Source organism: Elgaria multicarinata, chromosome 11 (assembly GCF_023053635.1).
Source record: "Elgaria multicarinata webbii isolate HBS135686 ecotype San Diego chromosome 11, rElgMul1.1.pri, whole genome shotgun sequence".
NCBI lineage: Eukaryota > Metazoa > Chordata > Lepidosauria > Squamata > Anguidae > Elgaria > Elgaria multicarinata.
The window spans coordinates 26,473,957-26,487,436 of record NC_086181.1 but is presented as its reverse complement, the minus strand read 5'-3'; the positions used below and the strand labels follow the sequence as shown (position 1 = coordinate 26,487,436).

General features: G+C 41.1%; 1 protein-coding gene across 1 annotated transcript; it reads right to left on the bottom strand.

Moving 5' to 3' along the window:
• Positions 1-2,086: 2,086 nt before the first annotated feature.
• LOC134405611 (vomeronasal type-2 receptor 26-like) lies at positions 2,087-12,977 on the bottom strand. Its single transcript, XM_063136852.1, has 5 exons — positions 12,769-12,977; positions 11,922-12,213; positions 9,697-10,560; positions 5,251-5,377; positions 2,087-3,000 (listed from the first exon to the last, which is right to left on the bottom strand). The coding sequence occupies exons 1-5, from the start codon at positions 12,975-12,977 to the stop codon at positions 2,087-2,089; spliced, it is 2,406 nt and encodes an 801-aa protein (XP_062992922.1).
• Positions 12,978-13,480: the final 503 nt, after the last annotated feature.

Sequence of the window (13,480 nt, the reverse complement as noted above, 5' to 3'; positions counted from 1 at the left end):
GCTTCTTAAAGACTGGTACTTAGGGCCAATCAAATTGGCATAGTTTCCCCTCCCCCTGGGCACGTCCACTTTCCTCTTACTGGTAAAAAGACAGACATAGCCTTTTTTTAAAAAAAAAAATCCTCTTGTTGTTTATTCAGCAACACTGCTGCTTTTAATTCCACCCCTCCTTTGTTTATTTATTTATTTATTACATTTTATATTTATACACCCCATAGCCCAAGCTCTCCTGGCTTTTCCTCTTCAGTGAAGTCAGGCAGGCTTTCTTTGCGGTTTAACTCCTTATTGTTATTGTTGTTGTTATTATTATTATTATTACTATTAATATTAATTAATACTGCTATTATTAAAGTTATTATTTTGTTGTTGTTTAATAATTGCTGTGATCACAATGCAGTCATTCAACTCTGAAGCAAGGATCACAAAGCTTTACCCTTATCCTCCTAGTCTCCCAGTTATGGGATGCAAAAGAAGAGGCATCTCTCTGTGCTGTTCCCGCCTCACAGGGATGGTTTACATTACTGGCTTTGAAACAATCCTTGGCTCACTTTGTTGTGCCCCCAGAAATGTCTGCTCCATGCCTGCCTTCCTGCCTCTGCCTGGGTGCTGTTGTGGTGGGGCATCTGCAGGGCCTGACTTCCCCATAGATCTATGACATCTCTGCCTACCTCTCTGCCTGCCTGGTACCTGGGAGTTGTACTATATAATGGGCTTTGTGGTTCAACCCCACAAGCCTCTGGCATGCTTGCTCCCAGTGATGCCTGTCCTCCTCTGTGCCCACCTCGCAGGGATGTTTTGTGTGTGCCTTGTTTTGACTCAGGGGATAAGTCCTTCTTGCGCTCACTTAGACTTTTTGAAGTTCCAATAAATTTTTCAAGTGAGGAAGAAGATTCATATTTAGGTTTATCTACTCCCCAATTCATGGCATGTTGGGATTTCCTTTGAAATCAGTATCACCCCTGAGATACTGGGGTGTCAGATTTTCAAAAATCCCCCTATAATCAGGGGAGGCTTGGATTTGCTTGAGGCTTGGCATGCATGTGTATACATGGATCAGGTGTCATGGTGCCTAATTTGACTTTCTAATATGAAAATTGATGGAGATATCAAAAGGGGTGTGAATTGGGGTTAGGGGTGATGCTTTAAAGGTTAACCCCCCACTAAAAATCAGGGGATGATGGGATTTGCTTGAAACTTGCCATGAATGTGGATCTATATGGCATCTGTGAGGGTGCCTGCTTCCAAGTTTTTATCTGTAAAAATTTCAGAGTAAATCTGATTTCTGAAAAAGGGGTGTCCGATTTTCAAAAATCCCCCAAGAATCAGAGGATGCTTGGATATCCTTGAGGCTTGGCATACATGTGTATACACGGATAAGCTATCAAGGTGCTGAGTTTGAGGTTTCCAACTTTAACAAAAAAAAGTTGTAGGCATTTTTGGGTTTCAATGCAAATCTATTGGGGGGAAAGCGGAGCTCAGATCCGGATCCGGAGCTCCACAGCGAAGTGGAGCAGACCATAGGTGGATCAGAGCAGAGTGGAGCAGACCCAATCCAGAAGTTGCGAATCTGGAAGAGAAGCAGATCCTGGGGTGGACACCCCTAATATTCGCATTACTGAAATGGGGTGGGGATTTTTAAATATTCACCAAAAATCAGTGAATGCTTGGATTTACTTCAAACTGGGCATGAATGTGGATACATGCATAAGGTCTCATGGTGCTGATTTTGTGGTTTCCAACATTAAAAGTAAACAAGTTATAGGTGCTTGATTTTCAATGCAAGTCTATGGAGGGAAAACACGGCGCTCTGATCTGGATCTGGAGACCCACAGCGGAGCAGAGCGGAGCGGAGCATACGGGGATCAATGCGGGGTGGAACAGACCCAATCCGGAAGTTGCGGATCGGGATCCAGAGCGGATCGGGGGGTGTCCTTGCACAGCCCTAGTACAGCAGTTTCCAGTTCAGGACAGGAACAATTAGGAAGTCCTATTGGGAAGCTTTATATCGGACAGATGCTTATATATCCTGCTATATAATATGCACCTAATTCTTTAGATTTCAAAGAATAGCAAGGGACATGGACACTTACATACCTCTTCCATCTTTTCTCCTTATTAACTGTTCCCTCGTGTTCAGCTGAGGTCTCAACACTATGATGTAACATTTGGGGGAAAAGATACAAACCAACAACCCAGCACTTGAGGCTAAGATAGAAAAGATCTCCACGGCAACCATGTATTTTCCCTTAGAGCTCAGATAGGATGGAACAAAGGATAACCACACACTGCAGAAGACCAACATGCTGAAAGTGATGAACTTGGCTTCATTGAAACTGTCAGGGAGCTTCCTTGCAAGGAAAGCCACTGTGAAACTCACCATTGCCAGGAAGCCCATGTAGCCCAGAACACAGCAAAACAGAGTCACAGACTGTTCGTTACACTGTAGTACAATTTCTTTAGCCACTGAGTGCATGTCCATATCTGGGAAAGGTGGAGAGGTGGCCAGCCACAAAGTAGAGATGCTGGCTTGGATGAGGGAGCAGAAAAGGACAATGGAGATGGCCAGTCTTTTCCCCACCCACTTCCTCATCCTGGACCCTGGCTTGGTGGCCATGAAAGCCAGAACCACCGTGATGGTTTTTGCCAGCACACAAGAAACAGCCACTGAGAAGATGAGTCCAAAAGTTGTTTGTCTGAGGAGACAGGTCACCTTCTGAGGACGGCCAATAAACAGCAATGCACAAAGAAAGGAGAGAAGGAGGGAGATGAGGAGAGTGTAGGTGAGGTCCCGGTTGTGGGCTTTGACAATGGGAGTGTTGTGGTGCTTCGTAAAGGTTCCCAGTACCAGAGCTGTAGTCAAAGAAAAGGAGATGGCAAAAGAGGCTAAACTAAATCCTAAAGGTTCTTCATAAGACAAGAAGGTTACAGTCTTGCGAACGCAGGCATCCTGCTTATCGTTTGGGTAGTTTTCCTCAGTGCATTTATGGCAGTCATTCATGTCTGAAAAGGAAAGGATGTGGTCTTGATTGCAGACACATGAGATCAACCTGGCTGAATTGCTATGACTGTTACTCTCACACAGAGAACAAGCCTCTATTAAAATTGCAGCATATATTAAGTGTTGATAATTTGAAATGGGCCAGAGTGTGTTTTAAATGGTTGAGAGTTTTGTAGGTCTAAAGGAGCATGTTGGATTTTAAGTACAGCACTGTCATAAGCCAACTGCGAAATATGAGTATGTGCCATGATTATTAAAGAGTGACCTCTTGCTTTTCTGCAAAAGTTGAAAGATACCATATCTGAAGTTAGGCAATGCCTTTATTAGGACCAACGCAAATCCTGCAAAAGATTGTGCAAAAGTTCAAGTTCTTTAGATGCTAAGAGGCTGAGTTCATCAGGCTAAGTAATATTAAATCGAGGCAGTGGGAAAGAAATAGAAGAATTCAGAATTTGTAGCCCTGAAGCCTGTAGAGCAGACTCAGTGAAACGAAGGGGGAATTGCAGTGTGAATGAATCACTGGTACGTGTTTCAGATATAAAACGACACCTAGCATTTTAGGTATCCCCCCGTTTCTGGCCTTTGGGTGATCATATTTAAGAACCTGAAAAAGAGGACACCAATGAGGAAGGGGGACAAGAAAGCACTCTTTCCCCCCAATAGGGGCCTTTTCTACAGTGTCTGGGAATGACAACACTTTCCCCTTTAAGACTCTGATTGGACCAGGGGTGTGGGGATGATTCACCTCCAAAAAGTACATCATTCACCCTGCCACACTAATGGCAACCTTAGAGGGGAAAGCGTGTCATTCCAGAAAATTTTAGAAAAATACAGAAAATCCCCTGACATCCACAATAGACCAAAAATCAGGAAAAATCTAGGGTAATCTTGGCAGTTGGTCACCCAAAGGCCAGCTGCAGCTCAGAATTCTCTTGTGGACAAAATACACAGATCCTTGAGCAGGTAGAGCAAAAATAAAAGGAAACTTGGCTGTCCTTATATGAGCAAAGGCAGAGATTAATTTTAGATGGCAATGCAGTAAAACAACAACAATCGGTTGAAGCCAAATTGTGTAGTATCACGTAGCTGTTGGAGGGTATGGAGCCCTCCGAATGTAAAGTTCCTCTACTGAGTCTACTGAGGTCAGTGATGGCAACCAGTTGCATAGTAACCAATGGTTACTAACCATCAATTTGTACAGTGATTGTTGGAACATCCACCAAGTCTGTTCTCGACCAATATATATGTGTGAGATATTCCCTACTCTTCTATTATTAACCTGTGGCTGTTCAAATTTTGCTTAGCAAACTGCCTGAATGGCCGACCCTGTTAATGTATGACTACCTTGTCCTTCATTATTTGAACCTTATTAACAGTTTTTTAAAAAAGCCTGAAGCAAAATTAATTCTAGCTGTCAGTTGACAATGACATGAACGATGGCTGCTAGGTCTAGAAGAATGGGGACTTCCCCATGTAGCAATGACCAGTGAATAATGAAATTTTGGTATGCCAGGTAGTTTGGAAGCTGGACACCATATTTGAAAATTTTGTTCTCTCTTTAGTTATCACCAGAAACACCCACCAATTTGCTACTCAGTTTTAGTTTCTTTTTGTCGTTGTTATTCGTTGGATTGATTTGGTCCCCCCAATGATCACTGAGGGCATTTCTACACAAGGCTAAAATCCCCCACCCTTACCAGGGCTTCTTCCTCCAGAGAACTTGCAGGAACAATAGGTTCCTTTTCACAAGGTTTCATTCATGAGTTTTCTTTCTATATGTTTCATTATACAGCCATGAGATATTCTATATATTTTATTTTACAGACACTGGATGATGCTGTAATTGCACTATAGTTTCACTGCAGCGTGTTTCCAGAAACTCACAGGATATTGATCACACATCAAAGGGCGATAAAATCTCTTATTGCATGTTCTGTATTTAGAATAAAGCAGATATAATTCCTAGAAAGCCTTGGAGGAGCTCTGGAGGTTAATACCGTCATGTAAAGGATTCACACACACACACACACACACAAATGTAAATGACCAATCATGAACCTGGAGTAGAAATGCTCAAAGAAATTCAGTCCATGACACATGGCAGATTCTTTCCGCTTTTCTACCTTTCTTTCAGTCCTTTTTTACATATTTTTTATCAATATTAAATAAAAACCTCTCATGTATGGATTATTTTATAGATTAGTATAAATTACAACTATTTTGTTCTTATAACTATGAGAGACATATCTTACCCTCCTGGTTTGAAATCTTCCCTTCTGGACATTGGATGCAATCGTAGCAGCAAAATGGCTCCCCCTCCTTCATTTTCTTGTGAGAACCAGGTTGGCAGCTTTCAGTACACTGAGAAAGAGGCTGGGACTATTTGAAAAATGGAGAAGAAACAATAAAATGAAGGAATAAGGAGCATGGAATCCTTAAGCTTTGAGGCCTCTTCTGTATTTTACCAAGGAAGCTCTGGACCCAATTCATCTTTATTCAGGCTTTCAGTTGTTGCTAATTAATTTTACTGTAGTAATTTTACTGCTGCCTCCCCAATGTTTAGTTCATTTAATATTTTTACTGTCCTGTTTTGTTGAAATTTTAAAATAAAAACATTATTTGAACTTATTTTAAATATTTCATATTGCCTTATTTTATACTGTTATTGTGTTGACATGGTTGAGTATGATATGGTTTTTCATTTTTTTATTGTATCTGACCATGAGGGAATTTGCCAGTTGGGAAGTATGCAATTCTAATAAATTAAATAAAGGCATAGGGTTTCAGAAATGCCTGAACAGACTCAAAGGGAAATACTTACATTTTTCCAGTAATCATCCTAGGCGTTTGAAACTCAATTTTCCCAATGGACAATTTCTACTTTTAAGAAGAAACAGCACATTTGACCATATGTACAACACATATGGATCTTTTCACCTGGGAACTCTTAGATCAGGGTTTTCTAAGACATGTCATTGACTTGTCCAGAGCTAGAGTGAATGCAACCAGCAGACAGTCTCTGTGTGATTCCCATATTGGAACAAGGAGCAACAGATGATTTTGGTCACTAGAATTTAAACATGTATCTCAGTAAATCAAACACATTATCTACCAGCATTTGGTCCAGGATACATGAGGCTGCAATTGCTTTCCAATCTTGGATTTTGCAGGACCTCTAATTTCTGTGAAAACCTTGTTAAAAAAAAACTCATTAAAATTATTGCAGCAATTTCTCTGTAAACAAAGTTATTGGGAGAGCAGACCCATGTGGCTCCTCATTTATTTCATCAATTCACACATCTTTCCTTTGTAAGTGTTTATTATTGTACAATAACATTATGGTAGACATCAGAACAGTTGCTCATTTATAATAGGACAGTGCTCCGCTTCGCTTCAGTTCACAGAAGCAACATCTGATCAGCCTGATTCACCTCCACCAAAGGTGGAGACAGGTCAGGTCAGGCATGAAGTGAACCATCGTGAAGGGAGTCACCCCTTTGAGGAGCGATCCGCTTAGCTGCAAGGCACTGACCGGCATTTTGGAACTTTTTCGCATAGGATTGCATTGGGTGAAAGAATGCCTATAACTTCTTTGTTTTTAAAGATACATCTCTGAAACTTACTGTGCTTAGAGAGTGATGATTGGGGGTCATTTGTGTCAATTTTCAGATTTTTCTGTTATGCAGTTTGCTTGCTATTAATTTTTATAGAATAGGTAAAGCGGGAGAGGGAACCTACTTTTTTTAACATTGATTAACAGGTTCATTTCTCAATCATGATAAGTGATCAGCCTATGTGAAGCATCCTCCAATCCCAATGTTGGAAGGGGGGGATAAGCAAAATGGGATACTTAGTAACTTCTCTTTCTTTGTCTTTGTAGGACTTTTGTCACTTTTTGAGTGCATTGGTGAAGCAGTAGCCCCAGCAAATTCACACACACAACCTTAAATAATATACAAAGTAAAATAGATAGGCAACACAGCACTGCAAGGTACCCACCATAACCTTGGTGAACAACTGAATAGATGTGGTGCAAGTGGATGATGTGCTGTACGGCATGTGGGCATGCCCAGTGCCCACTGCCCTTGGGGGTCATCAGAACCCTCCAAAGGGGTAACAGTGGAAAGAGAAGTCAATGAGTTGCATGAGTTGATGTGTGATGTGGCTTCTCAAAGGCAGGTACCTAGACAGGACCGGCCAAATGACTGGTTGCACAGTCCCCACTGTCCCACTGGGCATGTCCACCTTCCCCTTACTGGTAATAAAGGCAGACAGAGCTCTTGTTTTAATTCTTCTTCTTGTTGTGATTATTAATATTTTTATTGTTATATTACAGTTATTGGCTGGGCATAACCTGGAGTGTGTGAACTGTGACGGAAGTGTGTGTGTGTGTGTGTGTGCGCGCGCATCTTGGAAAACCAACACGTAATAGCACTTTGAAATGAGTGCATGGCATGAAAGAAATTAAGTTTTTAGAAGTATTGCGACCCAAGCGTGGCAACGCAAGGTCTGTATGCTCATTCCATTTATCTTGAAGTTCCCTGTGTTCATTTTTGACATGGTTACCTGAGAGGAAGATTCTGATTTTGGTTTAAATTTAAATATTCCCCAAAAATCAGAGCATGCTTGCTTTTCCTTCAAAATGGGCATGTATCTGGATACATTTATAAGCTGTCACGGTGGCCAGTTAGAGGTCTGTATCTGGAAAAATGACGAAGATAACTGCATTTCTGAAAATGAGGGGATTTTCAAAATATTCCCCCAAAATCAGGGCATGCTCGGATTTCCTCCAAAATGGGCATGAATCTGGATACATTTATAAGCTCTCATGGTGCCCATTTTGATGTTTCTAACTTGAAAACTAAAAAAGTTATAGGTGTTTGACATTTCAATGCAAATCTATAGGGGAAAACACGGAGCACCAATCAAGATCTGGAGCCCCACCACGGAGTGGAGCGGATTGTAGGCAGATCAGCTGAAAGCAGTGGACCTGATACAAAAGTTGCGGATCGGTATCCAGAGCGGATCAGGGGGTCCGTGCACAGCCCTAATTTATAATATGGTGAACAATTAGCTGACAATTGGAGCCTACCTGATTAAACCAGCCATGCCATGTTATTCCCTCCTCATCAATGGTGAATGCTTGACCTAGGGGAGCCTCAGGATCCATCCTCCCCACTCTCACCCTATGAAATGAATGGTTGGAAAAGATAATCCAATTGACCACATCCAATCCAGCAACTAGCTCCCCATTCTGGTTGAAAGAAACTTTGTCCCATACACTGTTGTTAAATGAGATATATTTTAGAAGTGGTTGGAGCTAGAGTGAAAAAGAAAAGGCAAGGATTTAGAAAAGACTGAATTTAGGTCTTTATGGGCCAAACAGGACATAACTTGAAATTGGTATCTAGCATCCGCATCATTACCTTATCTTTACTTTAGAGTAAGGACTTCCATCTGGATCTGAAAAGCCCCCTACCCTCATGCTATGGTTCTGATGCAGACCAGACCTCCTGAACCTTCTGTATAGCACAAATGGGTGGGTGGGTGAGATGCAGCAGCTAGATATGTGTTTAAAATAATGTCTCTTTTGGAACTCATACTAAAGTCTAATGGCACCAGAAGAATGAGGCTTGCATATTTTTCAGCTAGGTGAAGGCTATGGCTGGCTCTAGGATAAATGGCACACTGCCTGAGGAATGCCTTTGGTGATAATATTTTTGTTTTGTTTTCTAGGAGTTATTACCTTTTTGGTAAATAATTTTTATTTTAGTATATCCATTATTTTTTTCTCCTTAAGAAGCACGAAGAACAATAATATAAAATCAAGTTATCCATCTGAACTCTTAAGGCTTTGCTATTCATATAGTACTTATAGTGTTTACAGTATTTGAAGTAAGTTCTAAGTGCTTGGTAAGCTTTGGTGATGGCACAGGCATCCAGTTGAGGTTTGAAACTCAACAATGTCTGTATTGTTACTTAAATGCCCCCTTTATGAAATGGGCTGATCCACCATTTTAACACAAAATGGTGGCTCAGTGAATGAGTGAGTGGGCGGCTGTATGCCACTTACCAGGGCCCCCAGGATCACCTCGTGGCGAGAAGAATTGGGCAACTGGCATTGGTCCAGTGTGCAGAACAGATGGATGTGAGTGCTTCCATCCCAAACCATGTTGCCTCAAAGTAAATCTGTGTTCCACTGATTTTTACCTAGCATAAATAACATCAAACTGAAAAATGAAAAAAGAAGCATACTTTAAAAGCTAATTGAAGGAAGATCATTTTTGTACTTTGTAAACAAAGAAAGAAAGAAAGAAAGGTTGAAGACACCTGTCTTTTGCCATTGTAGCTCACTGTAGACTCTACATTAGAAGAAGAAAGCCACTGAACACAGGTTCTCTCCCCACCCATCAGCTTGGCACTAGAGAAGGCTTCTGTGGAATGCTCATCCTATATGACACAGAGATTGCATGAGGGGATGCTACATGAATCAGTAAAATTGGAAACTATACTGGTCATAACACATATTACCAAAGTACCAAGAGGAAAGCATAATGACTGACTGAAATGGGGATTATTCCATTATTTCTAGTTGGGGTAAAGGAAGGAAAATGAAAATCTTAAGAAGACTTGGGGGGGGGGAGGAAACAGGACAAAACACACATTGCCTTGTTATATGAGGAAGTTGAGCTCATTACCTGTCCAAATTGAAGACTCTGAAGTTTGGTTTCCACTGCATCCATCAGTGTAAAATGCTTAGCTCTAGAAGTGGACATGGCATGATGCAGAGCATGGGCCACCACAAAGACAGCATTGTAGATGCTGTGGCTGTGTCCAGTCGTGCTCATTTCAAAGAATGATCCAGGAAGGCTGTCCAATTTCTCCTCCCCTGTGCAAATGTCCCCATCCGCCTTGCCCACAATGCCATCTGGGAAAACACAACCAAAGGCCTGTTGCCAGAAATCCCTGATAAAACCATCTTCTTTAAAGCTAGAAGGGTTCCTGCTCTCAAGAAACTGCTGAAATCCTAGTATGTCAGTGGAGTGGGTTCTGAAGGATATAGCGCCATTGAATATTTCTGTATCACAATTCCTTTGTAGGACAAATGAAGTGAATTCCATCTGAGCTGTTACTATCCATACTTTCCCTCTTACTTCCTTCACCATAACCTCTTGTTTTGATAGATATGGAAGGAAGAGAAAAATTGCTGTGGAATAAGATTCTCCATGGATTACCGCTACATTGGCTTTGCTGCCCATCACTTTATAATGTATTTTTGCCCCCAGTGTTAATTCGTCATTAATTTTTGTGTCAAAACTTAATTTGGGGCTTCTTTCTATGAAGGCAAAACAGACACCCCTCTTAGAAAACAGTGGAATGACCACCTGTAGAAATCTTTCTCCATTATCATTATTCATAGCACCAATCCCAATCCACGTCCACCTGAAATGGAGAAGTAAAGAGAGAATCCCCTCATACTGAAGAGCTTCCTGAGGGGCCAACTGGTAAAAGGGAAGGCCTGGAGTTTTAGTGTTCATCATGGGAGCAGGGCCATAGATGAGCTAAGGAGAGATTTTGGGTAGAGGGAAAGGAAATCTTAGCATTTATCAATATATATTAATATACAAACATTTAATGGGCCTCTGATTGGGAACAGAATGCTTGGTTAGATAGTACACCAGTCTGAAAATAATAATGACTATCCTATGACTGTCTAGCAAGTTGAAGGATCAATGCCTCAGTGGAAGGATGCTACATTGTGGCATAAGTCTGGTTGCAATCAGGCTTAGGCCACAGCCAGACTGGGAGAAATCCCGGGGCAATCCCTGAGATTGTCCCTGTCCATCCACATGACACACAGGGGATCCTGGGATCAGGGAGGGATTATCCCTCCCTTTCCCCTAGGATCTGGCCCTAGCCTTTGAACCCACGTATTCTCTGGTCTCAGGCTGGTCCCGAGACAGTGGAACATGTATGTGGGCATTGTGGTTTGTCCTGGCTCCTCGAGGTTACTCGCAAGGAGTGGGGATCCACGCATGGGGCGCTGAGCCTTACCTTTTGCACATGAGCGCATGACGGTGGGAACGATGTTCTCTCCCTTCGAAGTTGTCGCATGCCACATGTAAACAGAGGGGGTGATCTCATCATAAAAATATCACAAGATCCTCACCCCTCCATCGTGCTAGACCTGGTAGGTCTAGCTGAGGCCTAGTTCACACATAAGAGTTAAAGCTATTGAATTCAATGGAATTTAAATAAATCCTGATTGGCTTATAACTCATTCATTTCAAAGGGTCTAATTTAAGTATGAGTAAGTCCAGTTTCAGTTCATTGTTGAGTAAAACACACAGAGAGAGACAGAGAGCACTGCTTCTGCTGCCACCCATCCATATGTCTCCAGAATTGCAATTGAAGCACATGATCCTGAAGGGGATACTGCGTACAGTTATCAATACGTATGTAATGTGTAGTATCCTCCTGCATCCATGAACAAGAAGAATTGAGCAACAGTGCATATTTCTGCAACTGCTAGTTCTTGTTGCACAAGCGGTCCATTTCACCGGTGTAAGAGAACTAGCAAAGGCATAGATGTAGTATAGGGTATTTCTAATTGGGAACTCTATCTGAAATAAAATGCATTAAAAAGTGCAATCTTTAAAATACTGAACAGCTTAAATGAGGCTTGTGCAACTATAGCCATGTTCCGCTATTTCAGCACCATGGCTCTCCAATGAACAAAGCACTTCAAGATCAACAATTGTATTTTATTTATGACTGAACCATAGTTTTTGTTTGTTTGTTACCAGCGTCTGACATTCATAAACAATGCACCCTTTTCTGCCTCCAAACAACAAAATGGAACTGGAAACGAAAAGGAAGCATGAGTGTTGTGATGGATTGTCATGTTCCCCAAATAACCTACCTGTGGAATCTTATAGGTATCCAAGATATTTGCCACATATAGGGAGATTTCAGAGTCCAGTCCGCCAATAACTGCTGTTAATCTATTCTGGATATCACATACATAGTTAGGGACAACATTTTCCAGTGTAGTCAACAGTAGCATTGTGGCATGATAGGTCCTCCTTGCATTGTCATAGCTATCATAGATCTGGAAGCCCAAGGTGATATTGGGTAAGATCTGAGGAGTTTCATTGATTTCTTTAACTGCAAATGTGAAGGCCAGGATGTGCTGATAATGCTTAGGAACTACCCTAAAACAAAAGTTGCATTCTGTAACAACAGGATATTCCACATATACATTAATTATTGCCAAACAATAAAAGCAACAACATGAAATTGCCAGAGCGAATGGTATTGATGGTATTGTTATCTATGTCATCAATATCAATAGTGTTATTGTTAACTGTAACATGGTCACCACTAAAACTTAAAGACAATCCCTTAATCCATGTAGCAGCTGTTTAAAAGAACCAAAAATTAATCTGTGATTTCAAATCTTTAATTGCTGCTGGAACAATGTACACATTGTTCATATAGACTTAATTGTATTAATGTTTTCTACAGCGTAACCGAGTAAGCTCCTATTCTACAGCTTTATGACTCTCTTAGGCCCTTTCTACATGTAAGGATTATCCCAGGAAAATAAAGGGATCATCCCTGCCTGCTCCTGGTATCCCCTGTGTGTCATTTGCATGCACGGGGATGATTGTGGGACAATCCCTGGAAAAAAAGGTGTAGAAATGGCCTTATACTCTGATCATTCTGATAGCACCATCAATGGAAATGGAATGAACAATAGTCCTTACATAAGTTCTTCTGACAATGCCTGATGGGGTTCTTCAGTGAAGGCTATTGGACTGGAGACAAGGAGACCATAAGAAGTAATGCCACCAATGATGAGGTCTCCTGACTGATGATACTTATGAAGTGGAGGGTTAGGTTTTGTGACCCTACAGTTCTCAATGAGAGCTTTACATTCCATGCAAGCAAGCAGTACCAGCAGCATGTCCACCATGATATAGTAGTAGTAGTAGTAGTAGTAGTAGTAGTAGTATGATAATTGACAGTTGAGTTTATTGCATTGACTTCCAGTCATTCACAGAACAGTTTCCTTATCCATATCCAAGTACCTTTCACTACCTCTTAATGTTACTAGTGATATTTATGACATTCTTTGGTATTAGTTCTGCAAGTGACAACTGACATTATACAGGGTTTTGAGAAGAGGAGAATTAATGACTATTGTTTTGATAATTGAAGAGGAGACTAATTACTGATGAAAACTTGTTTGTCACATCTGAACAATATTTTCTCTCTCTCTACGGAATAGAAAGCGGGGGACCATATGGCTTGGTACGGACAACATGATTTATTTTTTACTAATGAAATTGATATCACAAATAAAAGAGTTTGGTCTGGAATCAGAGACAAAATGCATATGTTTGATGATAGGATGGACCAACTTGAGAAGATGGTCCTCATCATATTAGCCTTCAGATCCCTAAAGGGATCTATCCA

Bases quoted from the DNA above. Each gene is read 5' to 3' on its own strand.
- LOC134405611 (XM_063136852.1), bottom strand. From the start codon at position 12,977: ATGGTGGACATGCTGCTGGTACTGCTTGCTTGCATGGAATGTAAAGCT. The intron at 5,378-9,696 runs GTAATGAGCTCA...TTTTTCAAATAG, and splicing joins AGAGTCTTCAATTTGGACAG to TCCCAGCCTCTTTCTCAGTG. The intron at 3,001-5,250 runs GTAAGATATGTC...TTTCCTTTTCAG, and splicing joins GAAGATTTCAAACCAGGAGG to ACATGAATGACTGCCATAAA.